Here is an 18545-nt window from a genome sequence, read left to right on the forward strand (position 1 = left end):
CTGGCTTGGTCCCGTGGTTTTTCATTCTCTAATGTTGAGAGAATTTTCTGGCTTCAGATATTTATTTTGTTGCTATTATCTTTCTTATCGGACAGAGGGACCTTAAAGACTTCTACGGGCTTTCTTTTGCTCTTCTTTCTTTACCGTTTGGATTGGACACTAGTCCTTCAAATCTTCAAAGATCGAGGCTGGGTCGTAAGCGACCTGGTCGGTCTCCCCATGAAAGAGTGCAAATGTCATGCATTGTTTTTCAAGAATGACTACTTTGAATGGTCAGGAGCTTCTTCTATTTATAAGTCTTGTTGAAGTAGCGGGAATCTGGGAATCCCTATCAATATAAAAAATGTAGGAAGTTAGTACTTTCATCGGCAGAAGAAGGATGAATATGATCAATAGCTTGATTTAACTTCAGCGAGCCATAGAGCAGAGGTTCCTAAGTGGTAAAGACTATACATGAGTTTAATGCTCACAAAAATTCCTTTGCGGTTTTTTTTTGTTGAGCTGAGGGAGGATCGAGCATTCATAATCCGGACTAAAAGGATTCGAACCTTTGCATGTAGGCACAGATCTACACATATTAAATTGGGGTCAGCTGACCCCACTCCTTTTAAATTTTTTCAACCAATAGTAACATAAATTGATATAATGACCACACTTCACATGCATTAATGTCCCCACTCACACAAATCCTTCCAGACAAACACATATTCATTCATACTACTACATCCGTTCCTAATTATAAGATTATGTTTGACTACTGCACGTACGCTAATGCACAATTTTGATCACTAATATCTTTAATTGTCTATTAGTAAAAATTATAAAAATTTCATATTTTGAAAATACTCATCAAAACAAATTGAACAAAATCTTATTTGTTAATATTTATATTTATATATTATTAAAAAAATACGGTCAAAACAAGGTAAATGAATAGTACATTTTTGTCAAACAGTGTCTTATAATTAGGGACGGAGGTAGTATTATTTTAGAGGAATGTTATTTAAACAACTAATTTTGACAATTTTTGGGACAACTTAGTTTTTCTCCTTTTCTTATTGTCCAAAGAAAATGGAGAGAGAAAAAGGGAGAGAGAATAAGAATATAATGTGAGTAAAAGAGAGAAAGTTGTTTAAAAAATTGTCAATAAAAAGTTGTTCAAATAACATTTTTCATCATTTTATGCATATGTTACTACATAAACTAGTACTCCGTATTATATTTATATTTTTTTGAACAAGCCAAAATAAGATATATAATAATAAAAACAGTCTTCTCAGCACGAGATGTATCAAGGTAGACTACAAAGAGTTACAAAGAGTCGGGAAAAAAATCATAAACAAATCATATAAGGCCCAAACAAAGCAAATGATTAAACCATCAGCTATGATAGTTTGAAACTAAAGTCACACTCGTCGTATTCAACCACCCATATAAAAATAGCTTTATCTTATCGTATGATATTTATATTGAAAAAAGTTAATGTAGTTTGAACTAAAGATGACATTATTCCTGATTTCTTTTTTGTACAAGATACTAATATTGTTCCTGGTTTTATTTTGTTACAAGTAACGTTGTTCTATTCATTTGTTCATTTGAAATGAGAGTAAAATAGGGAAATGAAACCGAGAGGAAGGCATGGGGACAAAATTTTGAGATTTACATGTTAGGACTTAGATCATCCACAATGGAGCACTCCAACTTTGAATACTTAAATGGGTCCCACATTGACACATCACTAATTTATTATTTTTTAATAATAGTACCTAATAGGTATTCAACCCCTCCAATGGAGCACTTCTTAAAAAGTTCTAAAATGGGTCTCATCAATAATTCCACATCATTACAATAACTTATTATTTAATTATATATTTTATAATATAAATTGATTGAATGATAAAATTACAAAATTAGTATGTACTATTTTTTTTTATAATTCGAAAAATAATTAAAATTCAAAGTTTAATTTAAAATAATATTGCCAAATTTTAAGAATTAGATAATTAAAAAATAATTTAAAATAACATTACATAATTTTAAAAACAATTAATTTTGTTGATCATCATGCCCAAAACGTTGCCAAATATGCTCGACAAGATCATGTTGAAGTTGAAGATGAGTTCGCCTATCTTGAATTTGTGCTATTCTTGACAAGTGTAGCCCATTATGGATAAATACCATCGGCTAAATAATACCCCATATTATATTAGGTTCTATTTACCGAATATTGCACCAACGTCTATATGGTTGGCATTAAATTTTTTTAGAGGCATGCCAATTCAAAAATTATGCTTTTGTGATGTACAAAAATAAAATTGTGTTTTTGTACCATTAATTCAAATTGAATATAGAAAATAAAGTGGGCTCATGAAAATAATATTTTAATGAAAAATAAGGTGGGTCCAAGAGGAGATAGAGGGTTCTTATTTTAGAAGTAGTACCTAATAGGTACTCAAATGGGTGGTACTACACCATTGGAGATGGTCTTAGGATCCTCTCATTTGACGAGTTAGGATCCTCTCAATTTCCAATTCTTTTCATTTCCTCCATTATTATATAATTTTGAGAATATAAATGCAAAAAAGTGACATCAAGTGGGTCCAAATATCATTTATACATGCCAAAATATTTAAAAACTTTGGTAATGGAAGAAATAGAATGTTGTAAAAATTGGACCTAATCACAATAATAAATCACATATATTTATATAAGTAATCAAATAACGAATAACATAGAAATAAGAATATATATTATAGAAACTTATCTTTATTGATTTCGTCAACCACCAGCCATGAACTTTCAAAACCCTGAATGACCTGCAAAATAGTGAACCATCGAACAATACCTGAGGCGTGCTGATCGCACTGTCCTTAAGGATTTATCTGCCTCATAAGCGCAAATCCCCCAGGATTCAACAGGTCCTTCCCGGATATGAATCATATTCGAGGTGACAGAACTAGCAAGACATTATAAGATACCGGTGATGTAATCCAGGAAGTTAACACCTCAATTTTCTTTTAAAGATTAAAATAATTTCTCTAATTTAGGTCACATATGAAAACAAAGAAAGGGGGAGCTGTATGTTTAAAATGTGATTTTTTTATTACAGCTTTTCACCCTTCATCCATGTTTCATTATGTTTTCCTCTTCTATTTGCATATACCATAAGGCCCTATTAATAAGGATTGATACCAAATAATGGGGATTAAAAGATAAACGTTTCTTTGACCAAGTATAAAACATATTTTAACAAATCATTAATAATAATAATAATAATAACAACATTAATTCTTTTAAAATTACTTATAAAATTATTTTAAATAACTTTAAAATAAATTATAAGATCAAAATATCCAACATAGAAAACATAAGAAATGGAGAGGATTTCAACTCCTAGAAACCACTTATGAAGGGGTCTACTACAACACGCCTCTAAGCCTAATAATGAAATTGATCCCAACAACTAAAATATGGCAATTGTAGAAAAGACCGGCATGAAAGCCATGTTAGAGCATTTATGTAACTTGTTTTAAATTTCATACACTTCTATCACATGGTTGATGGTTCCCATAAAAGAATTCTAATATAGGTACAAACACAAATAAATACTCCTTTCATACTAAATTATAAGTCGTTTTGACAATATTATGTAGGAAAATGCTAAACAGTATCCCTGAGGCACTAGTTAAGAATACAAATATAGAAGTTTTATCTCGTAAATTGTGCATTCAATGTTTTAATGATGTGAAAAGTTATTCTCTCTCATCATTAACTTTATCATTTGTTTCCTTTTTTAGTATGCTTAACTAGTGCCCCAGGGGCACTGTTTAGCATGACCCTATTATGTAAATTAAAAAATATTATTAATGTTGTACATAAAAGAGAAATTACAAGATAATTTACAGAATTGTCATTTATTAATGATATAAGAAAGATAAATTGAAAAGTTGAAAGAAAAAATTAATAGTTAAGGGTATAATAAGAAAAATAATATTAAACGCTTTATTGATATTGTAAAACTACTTATAATTTGATACAAATTCTTTTCTTAAAGTGACTTATAATTTGGTACAAATTCTTTTCTTAAAGTGACTTATAATTTGGTACAACTTTTTTTTCTTAAAGCGACTTATAATTTAGTATGCATAGAGAGAGTAGTGTTCAGGCGCACACACATAATCATTTACATTATTTATTTATTCGAAAAATATTCATCACTAATTTCTTTTTTTTTCTTCATCTATGTTTGAGCCCAAATACTAGTATTTATTTTTCTTTTTGTCCGCATAAGACTTCCTCGATTCCCATAATACCACACCATATTTAAACAATTCATATAAATTTTTCTCAATGATAAAAACATGGGTTAAATATTTTTTTTTATTTCTACAAAATGGTGACCTTTTAATTTATTCTTTACTTAATTTATATTATATTTTTAGACACTGAAAATTATCATGCATTCAGTTTTTGATCCATTCTGAATAATTTTTTGTAGGTAAGTTTAGAGCATTATAAAAAGTTCCTCCAAAAAAACAATCTCAAAATTTGATTTCTATGTTGTTTTTTTTTTTTTTTTTTTGGCTTTCGCACTGGTTCCGACCCACCAAAGGTGAACGACTAATCCAGCTCGTGCGTAGAGGCATGCGCACTGGCCAAGCGTTGTTCCCCCTGGGAAGCGTTGTCCAAGCGTTGCCTTGCACCAAAGGGTTGATGATTTCTATGTTGTTTTTTGTTTACGAAAGAAATTACAACCGTTGTCACTACTAGACACTAGTGAGATGCATGTGGACCGGTGAAAATATTAAATATGGTCTCCATGAATGCAACAAATCATTTACGTGACTCTTTTTTTGAGCACTTTAAATCAATGCAACAAATCAGTTACGTGACTCTTTTTTTGAGCACTTTAAATTATATGAAGATAATATACCAATTTATTGAGGAAGCAGCAAGCATCGCAGATTGTGTCTAGCATAAAGGACTAGAATGTTTTTTATTACTACGGGGGACTAGAATGTTATAATGTGACGAATCAAGATTCAAACTACGAATGAAATAAATAAATCCAACTTTTGGCATACTTCTTTGTAAACATTTTAGTTACGTGACTCTTTTTTGGATTGAGATTACAAGATTACTTATAGGTAGAAACGATCTTTTGAGTTCCTTCCCAATTTCTGCAATAGTGTTCATCCATAAGATGCTTTGTGATACATCTGGATCCATAGAATTATTGATCCATGATATAATCATGGTATAGATTTACAAGGTAAAATCTTCGAGAAATAGGTGAGAGAGAGTATGAGATGAGAGAAATATGTGAGAAATAGAATAGATTTAAGGTGTTGTTTGTTATAAGAAAAAGAAGAGAGAAATTGAAGAAAGAGAAGTGTTGATTATTTATGAAAGTACTAATGATGTAAGAAGGTTTCTTTAGTAATTTATTATTTTAGATAGATTTAGTTTTATTATATTTTAGGTAGATTTCTTATTTTTATATTTCACCTAGATTAGTTATTTTTATATTTTAGGTAGATTTATTATTTTTATTTAGTTAGGTTTGTTATTTTCTTTTACAATCTTTTAGGAGATTTGTTATTTTTATTTTCCACTCCTATTTAAACTAAACTATTGTAGCCTTGAAGGCAACCTTTTGATTGAATAAAAATACATAGATTTTTCTCGAATTTGGTGGATTCCAAATTACTCCTTCTGGTGGATTCCGGAAGTCTAGTGGATTCTAGATTAGTTACTCTTTCTGGTGGATTTCGGAAATCTGATGAATTCCAGAACCTTTATCTAATAGGATTAGCGCTTGCTTTTCCTTCACGCTTCCGTACTGCATCAACTAAAATGTATAGAAACTTATGCTACTTCACCTCCGGCTTATGTTTCATGGACAACTTTAATTGTTCAAGAGGATTATCTAAAGATGTGACAGTATGTTCTTTATTATGGCACCCAATACATGCTTGGTGAACTTCAGAGAATATACTTTCTGGCAACATGGACATGATGAAGGACTAGTTAACGGACCACCACTTCTGGATCCAACTATGATTAATATTAAGCTCATATTCGAATATTTTCTAACGATATATTAACTTATTTGAATACTGCTTGGACGGCCTTCTTTTATTCTTCGAGTACTACTTGTAAAATCATTGTTAAAAAGAATATAAATTAATAATATTTCTTGGTGTCATTTGATTTCAACCCATAATAATAATAATAATAATAATAATAATAATAATAATAATAATAATAATAATAATAAGTTCCTTTAGAATTCCACCACATGGTGTGGCGCAAATAGATAGGGCAAAATAAAGTCAGTCAAACTATGACCAAAGTGTGGCATTTAGGGAATTAATTTTTAAATAGATTTTTTTTTAAGGAATAATTTTTAAATAGTTGTATATTGGAAATATTGGTTTCAAATGTTATATCAAAAAGTTAAGAATTGACGCGGAAGACGAAGGTGGATATCAGAATTATTCCTCATACCATGTGAAAACTAATGGTGAATCACCATTGTTACAGAAGAAACACAAAGATATATAGAGAAGATGGAGCAAGTGACTTAGGCACAATTTGAGCCTAGAAGCCAGAAATTTTTATTACTCACAAAATTGTTTATTACAAGTGATTGATCCACTATATATACATGATGTGAGTCAATACTAACTATAGAAGAATGATATCCGAGAGGACAATTCTAACGTGCACAACTGTATCATGTTTTTTATGGTGCACAAGTTCATGATATCATTATAACAACGAATACAAATTTTACAAAATTCACCGTTAGATTGATAGTTTATATCATATATATCATCCATGTCAAATATTAAAGGAATCCAAAATCATATGATGTGTCATTGGAACCCATCAAGATTATGGTTTATGCGTTTTTATTAAATACCGTTAATTTTGATGGATCTCAATGACATATCATATGATTTTCAATTTCTTTAAAATTTGACATGGATAATCTATATGATATAAATTATCAATCCAATGGTGGATTTTGTAAAATTCGTATCAGTTATAATGATATCATGAACTTGTACACCAAAAAATACATGATGCACTTGTTCATATTAGCCAAAACCTCTGCAGGAACATATTTTATTGTCATCCCTAATCCCCATATACCTCTCTTTAGTTATGTTTGGATTGGTGGTATGCAATGGAATGAATCTATGTTCCATTATTTGAGTTACTTAAAATATGATGGAATGGAATAGGATGGAATAGATTTCATCACATTCCATCACTTACTCTAAATTTGTTCCCCTCCAATTTGAGACGAATAGGATGGAATGATATATTACTTAATTTTTAATTGATTAAAAATACCATCCTACCCCTTCTTTTTATTCTCTTCTAGGCAACATCTTCATTTTTCATTCACAGGTCTCATGTGTTTGCTCGAATTAATTTTCAGCAAGTGATTTCTCATTCCATGTTTTTTCTATCTGTTTGTTTCTTTCTTCTCTTTTTATGGCAAAAGTATTATTCATATTTTTAAAGTTAAAAGTTGTGTCTACCCATAGACACACACAACAACAACAACAACATATAGCAGACAATAACAATTGCATAAAACCACACACAACAATTGCAGCAATAGAAACAATCTATTTTTACGTCAAAAAAAAAAATAGGAAACAACCTATTTTATTTTATAATAAAATAGAACATGTTGAATTTTACTTCGTTTTATAAAAATAAGGGTAAAGTTGCAACAAAATAATTTTCATTCATTCTATTCTATTCTCTTCTCCAACAATGGAATGACAAATTTATTGCGGGGATAAGGAAAAATTAACAACCCATCGGTTGAGGCTGTTCGAAGGGAGAGATTTGACACCATAAGTATATACATATATTTAAGACACAGTGGTGTTACATGTGATTTTGCACTTTGTATAAAAATAGAAAAATGTTATTTAAACACAAATTTTTAACAAAAATACAATAAAACTACACTTTTTGCTTTTTTTAATATTTGTTGCACGCCTCGATATCCGTGCTATGAATGGAGAAAAAATGTGTTGTATTTTTGTCCAACTTTTTTGTATTTATATAACACACCTCATAAAAATAATATATTTTTCTCAAAAAAAATATATATATATATATTTTCTGAACATAAATTACTTGTTAGTTCTTATGCAAGAAAATTTATATCCAATCATTTGGAAACAAATATCTAAATAATAATTCATAAATGTCATCATCATTGATACTTTCCACAGAATGAGATTCCCTATATAGTCACATGATAAGATGAATCAATAGCCAAAACAACATTTCTTTGTTCATTTGAAAAAATAATCAATGGACCTTAAATTTTTGTTTTCAACTCTCCTCATTACTCCTTTTTTTCTGATAACCTTTCATAGCAATGCTGAGACTTCCACATATATAATTCATATGAACAAATCCTTATTTCCTCAAATTTTCATGACTCATAATGATTGGTTCAAATCCACCATTCATTCCTTAAAATCAAAAACACTACTTGATGATCCTGATCAACATGCACAGAAGAAACTATTGTACACCTATGATAATGCCATGTATGGATTTAGTGCATTGTTAACTTCAAATGAGTTAGAAACTCTTAAGAACATTGATGGCTTTGTTGCAGCATATCAAGATAGAACAGCTACAATTGACACAACTCACACCTTTGAATTTCTCTCCCTAGATACTCCAAATGGACTATGGCATGCTTCAAATTTCGGAGATGATATCGTTGTTGGTGTTATTGATTCCGGTGTGTGGCCTGAGAGTCAAAGCTTTAAAGATGATGGAATGACAAAGAAAATTCCAAACAAATGGAAAGGAACCTGTCAAATTGGTCAAGAATTCAATGCTTCAATGTGTAACTTCAAATTGATTGGAGCTAGATATTTCAACAAAGGTGTTATTGCTTCAAATCCAAATGTTACTATTAGCATGAATTCAGCTAGAGACAATATAGGACATGGAACTCACACATCATCAACTGTTGCAGGTAACTATCTTTTTTTTTTAATATACAAATGTTAGTAAATTATGTTAGTTTCGGACTTTCGGAAGTTTGAACTTTGGATTTCCTGATTAGTACTCCTTCGATGTCTCTCAGCTCACCAACCGAGTTGTCTGCTTTGGACTTACAGGTAACTATGTTAACGGCGCTTCTTATTTTGGTTATGCAAAAGGAATAGCAAGAGGCATTGCACCAAAAGCTAAAATTGCTATGTACAAAGTAATTTGGCAAGAGGGCCGTTTCGCCTCGGATGTTTTGGCTGGAATGGACCAAGCAATTATTGATGGTGTTGATGTGATTTCAATTTCAATGGGATTTGATGATACTCCACTTTTTGAAGATCCTATAGCAATAGCTTCATTTGCAGCTATGGAAAAAGGGATTGTTGTTTCATCTTCAGCAGGTAATGCAGGACCTCAACTTGGAACCTTGCACAATGGTATCCCCTGGCTCATTACAGCAGCTGCAGGCACAATTGATAGAACCTTTGGTACTCTTGTTTTGGGAAATGGTCAAAACATTATTGGTTGGACTTTGTTTCCAGCAAATGCTATAGTTGAAAATCTTCCACTTGTTTACAATAACACTGTCTCTTCATGCAATTCAGTGGAGCTTTTATCTCAACTTAGCAAACAAGTCATCATTCTTTGTGATGAATCAATGTCAAACTCAAACACAAACTCGGTGTTTGAACAAATCAGAGTTGTGGCAGCAACAAGTATGTTCGGGGCAGTTTTTATCTCTGATAATCCTGGTTTAATTGACACAAGATTACTTTACTCACCAAGTATTGTAATCAAGCCGCAAGATGCAGAATATGTGATCAACTATGCGAAAAGCATTAAGAATCCAACAGCCAGCATTAAATTTCAACAAACATTTGTTGGAACAAAGCCAGCACCAGCTGCAGCACATTACTCATCAAGAGGTCCTTCACATTACTTTCCATGGATTTTGAAACCCGACATAATGGCGCCTGGCTCTAGAGTTCTTGCAGCTTATATTCCTACTAGACCATCAGCTAGAATCGGCACAAATGTGTACTTATCAAGTGACTACACTTTCATGTCAGGAACATCTATGTCTTGTCCTCATGTTTCCGGTGTTGTTGCTCTTCTGAAATCAGCACATCCACAATGGAGTGTTGCGGCTATAAGATCGTCATTAATAACCACAGCTAGTCCTTTAGATAATACACAATATCCTATAAGGGATAATGGTTATCCTTCTCAATATGCTTCGCCTCTTGCTATTGGCGCCGGTGAAATTGATCCAAATAGAGCCATGAATCCAGGTTTGATATATGATGCTACACCACAAGACTATGTTAATTTTCTTTGTGGTTTGAACTTCACAAAGAACCAAATTTTAACAATTACAAGATCAAATTCTTATGATTGTGAAAACCCTTCTTTGGATCTTAATTACCCTTCATTTATAGCATTATATAGCAACAAAACAAGATCAATGGTTCACAAGTTTAAGAGGACTGTTACTAATGTTGGTGATGGTGCTGCTACATATAGAGCTAAATTGACATATCCAAAGGGTTCTGTGGTGAAAGTGTCACCTGATATATTAAATTTCAGTTATATAAATGAGAAACGAAGTTACTACATTAATATAAAGTATGTTATGTACAAGAATGAAAATGTTTCATTTGGAGATCTTGTTTGGATTGAAGATGGTGGAACACACACGGTTAGAAGTCCTATTGTAATAGCACCTAGTGGAATTATATAAGTTCTTAAGTTTTTCATTTTTCTGCACCTTTGTGGTACCCTAATAAAATTATTGTATGAACCATCATTTTCACTTTCCTAGATAAGTTACATAGGTTTGGACATGTATGTGAAAGTGTATTCACAGGGGGTTTCTACCAAGTGTTTCAATTATATGAAGGCGATGAACATTATGGTATTTTATTTCGATATATACTGGTACACTGTTGAGCGGATAATTCAGATAGGTTTAAAAATTAATAAATATTATTTGTGAATTTATCAGAATTATTCACTTCAGCAGTATACTGATACATATTTAAATAAGATGTGTACCGCCTGAATTCACCTATAAATGATAGTATCTAAAGAGAGCTGTTAGTTAATAATTTCTATGAACTAAAAAACAAGTTTCTTATTATGTGATCTATGACTCATTGCATTGGATCTTCACTTGAATTCAGAGATAGATCACGGGCAAGGGACCATGAAGAAATGACAAGCATGCAGGGTAAACTCAGTTGACTCAACTTTTTTTGCAAGTTGGTTGCTGAGAGAAATTGGGAAAAGTTTATGTATCATTTAAGGCAAATACATTTTGCATTTATTGAAACTAGATGTTTATAACAATTAATCCTTTAATTTTTATTTTTTAAACAAGTTAGCCTTTTTAGTAGGTAATTAAAAGTGTTTGCGTCAAAAAAAAAAAATAGGGAAAAGTGTTGGTCATTACATTGAGTTGAAGCGGTTAAGAATGGATTGTTCGGAATCTGAGTTCGATTTATTTATGGAATAACTTCTTGATCAAATTTTACTTACTTCGCAGCCGTACTCTAAAATTACTAGAGTCTCCTTCCCCTAAGAACCGGAAGATTAATTAGCCCAAAAAATAGTGTTAGTCATTTACCTTTTAAACAAATTATGCTACAAAAAAGTTGATGTCTCTAGGCACATTTCATAAGTATTGTGACAATGAGATCATATCTTCTAAAATCATAGTGTGTATGGACATTTAAAAGATCCCGTGAAGGCCAATTTCAGAATGTATCTTCCAAACTGTCCTAAGAGATATTTTTCAAAATAATTTGAAATTAGTTTTCCACTTTATTTTAAAAAATTTATGGGTCAAACTGTTAAAGACATTGTTTTCTTTAAATTATTGTTTAATATAAAATTGATTTGGTTTCTTGTGAGGAGAAAGAAAAAAGAATTGGAATTTGAGACATTAGCTAGTTTGCCCGTGAACGGCCCCGTGAACCTGAACATTGTAATCAATCAATCAAACTAACCATTATTATTTGATCCTACGGCTGTGATGTCGCGTTGCAGTGAGTCAATCTGATTAAGCGGATTTATGTCTCATTTGACACTGAAGATTCATTATCTTTTTTGATATATCGATAACGGCAAAAGTTATTACGCATAAGTTTTTTTCTTATGCATGGTGCATAAATATTAAATACTTCATAATCATTAAATTTGATAAACATGTGTAATAATCCTAGTCCCTCAGCTCACACTCTGTCATAAAAAAAAAAAGATATATATGAAAAATACGCATAAAAGTCGTGGTAAAGATGTCCACATTTTTTTTTAATGGTTTCTTACATTTAACTCAATGTCTCTGTGTGATTTAATTTGTTGTTATTCAAAAATCAACTATTCATAAAAAACAAAATTAGATGTATCAAAATTTTAGAATAACTTCAACATGAATTAGAAGAATAAAAAATACGGATCACATAAACGGGCATGTAAAAAATGTGGATCACACGAATGTGCCCGTTTGGCCACTAGTATATATAAGTGTAATAGAAAGAAGGAAAAAAAAAAGGAGTAGGCAAAAGTATTATGGAACTCAATATAACAAAACAAAGTCTTATTTTTTTAACTCAAATATAACAAAATAAAGTAAAAAAAGAAAAAAAGAAAAAGAGTATTAACGTTGAAAGTAAAGCAAAAGGAATTATATGAGAAAATTGTTTGTCGACGAAACAAAAAATTGTATAGAAATCATTATAAAAGAATTTTATGGAATAGAAATATATAGAACTTAACAACAGGACTTGAGAAAATTAGCAAGTTAGCATTATAAAAAGAAAAAGGTTAGCAACATAAAAAAAAATAAAAAATACTAAGTAAGGATAATTTTAGTATTTTAAAATAAATATAAGGACAATTATGTCAATTGTACCGGGCCATGGACCAGGGTGTGATTTGTTAAGGCCCAATACGAAAAAGCCCAATGGGAGCATCTAAAGGAGAAGCATGAAAACAACCATGAAAAACACATGATAAGCATGATCCACCATGACTTGGAGAAGAAGGAAGAAACTTGGAGAAGAAGGAAGAAGCTTGGAGAAGAAGGAAAATAAACCACCCATTACCCATGACTTCCTCTCCAAGCAAGGCAGTTACTTAAGAAACAAGAGGAGATTTTTGCCTATAAATAAGGTCTGTTTCAAGAGAAGAAAGAGGATTTTTTCTCTGATTCTACATAGACTCACTCTCATCATGAGAAACCACCATATTTTCATTCTTGTAAAGAGATTCAATTTCTTCTCCGACATACTTGTATCAGTTATCAATCTTGAATAATACAAACCCCTATGTTCTGATCGAATTCTGACTTATAAAACTCCCAGGGTTGTTGGGATTGAACTGAGTGTAATCACACCATTTGATCAATAATACAAACCCCCTTGTTTTTTACCAGAACATTTTGGCGCCCACCGTGGGGCTGCGGTAAAAACATTTGTCCCAGCCTACCACATCAAACTAGACAAAAATCAAACATCTCCACATGGCTGGAGAACACGGAAACCACTGGTGTCGCCGTTTACTCGTCTTCTACTTAAGAGATTCACCAGCGCAACGTCATGATCTTGGTGGGCGGAACCATAATTACGCTGAGGCAACAAAAGAAACAGTGGCGACGACACGAACAAGAATGAAGGTGTGGGTCTTCTCACGCCAACGATAGGAAAGAAAATATGCGGCGAAGAAGAGTAGACCAGTGTTATCGACGCCGACTAGAGGCGACGTGAACCAATTCCGCCCAGGTGCTTTCAATCCTTTATTTTTGTTTGCAATGTCTTAAAACTATACTATTCTGACAAATGTTTGGATTTATTTGGCTTCAATTTACTATCACCGATTAAGAGTTCTGTCTTCATCCTTGAGTAATTTGAAGTAATAAAGAGAGTTGACTCCACGTGAAATTAATAAGCAGAAAGAAATTAATATCACCGATTTATTTGGTTTGAATGCTCCATAAGATCCTTTAATTCATATTTGATTTACTAGCCCAATTGTTTCTATGCGGAATAATTTGGCTTAATGTTCTACCTTGCATCACGGCGAGGCGGTTAGTGCCAATTTGTTAATAGCTTTACTTTGCTTATGGTATTAAATTGATCGTTGTAGTGTATGATTGCGGTTATATGTATTCAATTTCCCATCAATATTATCAATCCTGTTGCATGAGTAACATAGTATTCCTGAATTCTGATGCTTATTGCCATGATGTTCTTATTTTTGCCAAGTTGTTCTCATTGTGGTTACTGAATATTAATCATTCTCATGAAAGTAACAATATGATTAAAAAGTTTAGTTATTAATGTCATAGTTGTTAAAAAATTGCTTTATATATTATATAGAATCTTATATTAGTTCTATGGAGGCCAATGAAAAGACAATGTTAGAGATACCTGCTGTGCTGATGTTATAGCTTCCATCTTAATAAAGGCTAGTTCTATGCCTGTTATAGTGATACTGATTTGGATGTTTTAAAACAAAAATAAATAGAGGAGAGTTAATATATTTGGCTTGCTGTAATGTTTGTTTCTAGTTCAACTTAGTTCATTTCATCCATTGCCTCTGTTTTAATTTGATTCTTCATGACTAATTTTGCTTAATCAATGGCATGGATCTACATTCGCTGTCATGCCCAATTGTCGTCGGTGTTCCACCTTCGCCCATCATTATTTCAAACATGGATGTCATCACTGTCAAAATCATGAGTCCAAGCATATTCATCACCTGCTGTCCAACGGCGCCGGGGATCGTGGCTGTTGCAGCCTTGTCCGGCACCGCCGTCAAACTTTGTTGCGGTAGTGGTAGAGTCAGACATTGAAGCACTGACAGAGAAGGTCACAATACAAGAAGATGTGAAAGCCAATCCCGCCGTCAATTTGAGTGTACTCAGTAACGACAGAGCTTTGATCAAAGCCCCGGCACACACAGTTTGGAAGGTCTTGTATCTATTAGTCAGCAGGCAATATTCCGAATTGGTTTACGAGGGAAGTGAAGCGGAGGAAGAGGTTAAGGAAGCTAAAATTACGAAATGCTTGCTTGACAACTCAGAATAGTGAAGCAGAAGTAGGATGCTCATCCAAATGCTTATTAGGTCCTCTTGCTAAGAGAGGTGATCATAAGACTCAAGCAACTAAACATTGGTACCACTCGGCGAGATACAAACCGCCGATTAACATTCCAATTGAAGCATGTTCCGCAATGACCACCGCAATGGAACTCAGTCTCGCCGCGCCAAAACATAATTGTTTTTCTTGCTAGGCGACTACCGATCCAGGTGTTAACATTCTTTTCCTTTAACCTACCATTTAATCATATAGTTTTCACTTGTTCTATTTCAATAAACATGCTATTTGTGCACGCATATATGTTGTCGGTATTAACGTGATGGACTTATAGTTTAAGAATCATGCTTTATGGTCATTGAGTAAAAGAGAAGAGAATCAGTACATTTTTTCAAGATTGCTTACTAAAAGCATCACCTTTGTTTGTTATCGCTCTCAAAATCATTTTGAATTACTCAAATAGAATTTGGTAGACACATAAGAACACCTTTGCTTATTTTCATTAATTTTAAAATAAAATTCATATTACAAACTTATGATTAACAGTTAATAAAATCGATGATAAGTTGGTAATGAATTAGATAGCAAGTTGAAATTTGGCAAAGATAATTAGTCATCTTTGAACAGACAAAATACTCCATGACCAATCTCAAAGCTTGGAATAAAGATGTGCACATTTTAAAAAGAAACTTGTCATACCGCTTCAGTGTTTTGGTTGATCTAATCCATTTTTATTCTCTCTTACACATTCTGGAGATGTTCTTCACATTTTTCATAAACTTGGTTAATATGCTTGAAGTGTTTTATAACCTGTTTTTCTTTGAATACAAGTGAATCATTGCTTGTGGATTCATAAAAAATATTTATGGAGGATGCGTGTCAGGTGTTATTTACTTCAAGGTCATCCCATCACAAGTTTTTATATTCACAATTATGTTTATGATCATGATGTTCCCAAGCAGTATATTATGCATGGTTATGCATGGTTGAAGAGGACACCTTTGTTTTAAATTGATTGTTAATCTATACGGCTCATGCCATTTTGATAAAATGCTCAAGAACACGAACGAAAACATCATCAGACCATTTGCCAACTTGATTGTCCATAAACCAGGTGACATCGTTCCAAATCTCTTGGGGAAAATTTCACATGACTGGATTATGTTTATGTCTCCACTAATCATGATAGATTATTTTAAGCACCTCGCCCTTCAGGCCTCGGGGCTGTGGATTGGGTAAGACCCAAAAACACTTGAAAGTTTTATTTATTATATTTTGAGGAATGTAACTAACAAAGTTATCAAGTTGATCATAGCGCAGGACTACAAGTGGATATGATAAAGAGTGATCAAATATACAACCAAGAATAAATGAAGCCAGCCGGCTCTAGACCAATAAAGGCTAACCGGTGATGGAATAAAGGTCAACCTGATTAAGTTACGGGCTCTGAATAAGAAAACAAGGTTGAGACGCCTTGGCGTTACCTGTAAGTCTTACGAGTTGGGTACGTCAGAAAAAGAAAAATTAAACAAGGTTGCAAGGCCTTGGCGTTACCTGTAAGTCTTACGAGTTGGGTACGTCAGAAAAAGAAAAATTAAACAAGGTTGCAAGGCCTTGGCGTTACCTGTAAGTCTTACGAGTTGGGTACGTCAGAAAAAGAAAAATTAAACAAGGTTGCAAGGCCTTGGCGTTACCTGTAAGTCTTACGAGTTGGGTACGTCAGAAAAAGAAAAATTAAACAAGGTTGCAAGGCCTTGGCGTTACCTGTAAGTCTTACGAGTTGGGTACGTCAGAAAAAGAAAAATTAAACAAGGTTGCAAGGCCTTGGCGTTACCTGTAAGTCTTACGAGTTGGGTACGTCAGAAAAAGAAAAATTAAACAAGGTTGCAAGGCCTTGGCGTCACCCGTAGGGGGCGTCAGAAACAGAAAATATACAGCGAAGAAAGGCAAGATTATCAACACCACCAACAGGAAAAGCTTACACACAGTCAAAACAAGGCGAGTCACCATAACGTCAAGCCATAAGATTCTAAAAGCAAGAAGGACACAACCAAAGCGTTCGTCATGCAGCGAAACAAGGCGACATACCGCCATACTAGTTACAATCGCCAAAAAGGCAACAGGTATAAAGTTATTCATAAATAATATATAATTATATTTAAAGAGCTAAAGACATTGCAGGTGCAAAGTTAAAAAATTTTCAAAGTTGAGATTATTTTCAACACCAGACACAAAGTATAATGGAAGGGCGAATCCGAGCAGCGCCAATTCTTTTTAAATCGCCAAGAAACAACAGTTACCAATTAAGGTGTGTAAGCCTGACAGTACGAAAATCAACTACAACAAAGAAGCAGAAGTTACTAGCCACGAAGTTTCAATTTGTTTTCAAGAAGGAAAGGCGAACCGCGAAAGACGAAGAGGCGAGATTGGTGACAACGCTAACTTCAAAATGCAAATACAATGAAAAAAGAGGAAGGGCGACTTGCCAACTTGCTCAAAGTCGCCAAGAAACAATGACAACAATATTCAAAGCCACAAATGGCGTGCATCAAGATATTCAAAAGTCATAGAAGGGCGTACAAATTATCTAAGAAATATCAACAACAAAAGGAAGGACAAGGCGACAAGCAAACAAAGAGTATGAGTCAACAATAAATAGGCGACATAGAACAACACCGAGGCATAATAATTGCCAGGTGATTTCAACCAAAAGCACTTCGCCTTCTTGAAGCCTCGTGCTTGGGGGGCTGTGTACCGGGCCATGGACCAGGGTGTGATTTGTTAAGGCCCAATACGAAAAAGCCCAATGGGAGCATCTAAAGGAGAAGCATGAAAACAACCATGAAAAACACATGATAAGCATGATCCACCATGACTTGGAGAAGAAGGAAGAAACTTGGAGAAGAAGGAAGAAGCTTGGAGAAGAAGGAAAATAAACCACCCATTACCCATGACTTCCTCTCCAAGCAAGGCAGTTACTTAAGAAACAAGAGGAGATTTTTGCCTATAAATAAGGTCTGTTTCAAGAGAAGAAAGAGGATTTTTTCTCTGATTCTACATAGACTCACTCTCATCATGAGAAACCACCATATTTTCATTCTTGTAAAGAGATTCAATTTCTTCTCCGACATACTTGTATCAGTTATCAATCTTGAATAATACAAACCCCTATGTTCTGATCGAATTCTGACTTATAAAACTCCCAGGGTTGTTGGGATTGAACTGAGTGTAATCACACCATTTGATCAATAATACAAACCCCCTTGTTTTTTACCAGAACATCAATATAATTTAAATATAATAATATATCATGTCTCTCCTCCCTTTCAAAGTTTCAAATCCTCTCAATTTGAGGAGAAACAAAAAGTTGCCATATGAGGGATTTTACTCCCTCCCCTC

At 33.0% G+C, this 18545-nt stretch overlaps 1 protein-coding gene across 1 annotated transcript; it reads left to right on the forward strand.

Annotated features, from left to right (window-relative positions):
- The first annotated feature begins 8253 nt into the window (after positions 1-8253).
- LOC123892481 (subtilisin-like protease SBT3) lies at positions 8254-10966 on the forward strand. Its single transcript, XM_045942268.1, has 2 exons — positions 8254-9031; positions 9177-10966. Exons 1-2 carry the CDS (start codon positions 8350-8352, stop codon positions 10787-10789), a joined length of 2295 nt encoding a protein of 764 aa, XP_045798224.1. The 5' UTR covers positions 8254-8349; the 3' UTR covers positions 10790-10966.
- The last annotated feature ends 7579 nt before the right edge of the window (positions 10967-18545 follow it).

The sequence above is a fragment of the Trifolium pratense genome, linkage group LG6 (genome assembly GCF_020283565.1).
Source record: "Trifolium pratense cultivar HEN17-A07 linkage group LG6, ARS_RC_1.1, whole genome shotgun sequence".
NCBI lineage: Eukaryota > Viridiplantae > Streptophyta > Magnoliopsida > Fabales > Fabaceae > Trifolium > Trifolium pratense.

Excerpts from the sequence above, each read along its gene's own strand:
- LOC123892481 (XM_045942268.1), top strand. The coding sequence starts at position 8,350 with ATGGACCTTAAATTTTTGTTTTCAACTCTCCTCATTACTCCTTTTTTT. Across the intron at positions 9,032-9,176 it reads CACATCATCAACTGTTGCAG|GTAACTATGTTAACGGCGCT; the intron begins GTAACTATCTTT and ends TTGGACTTACAG.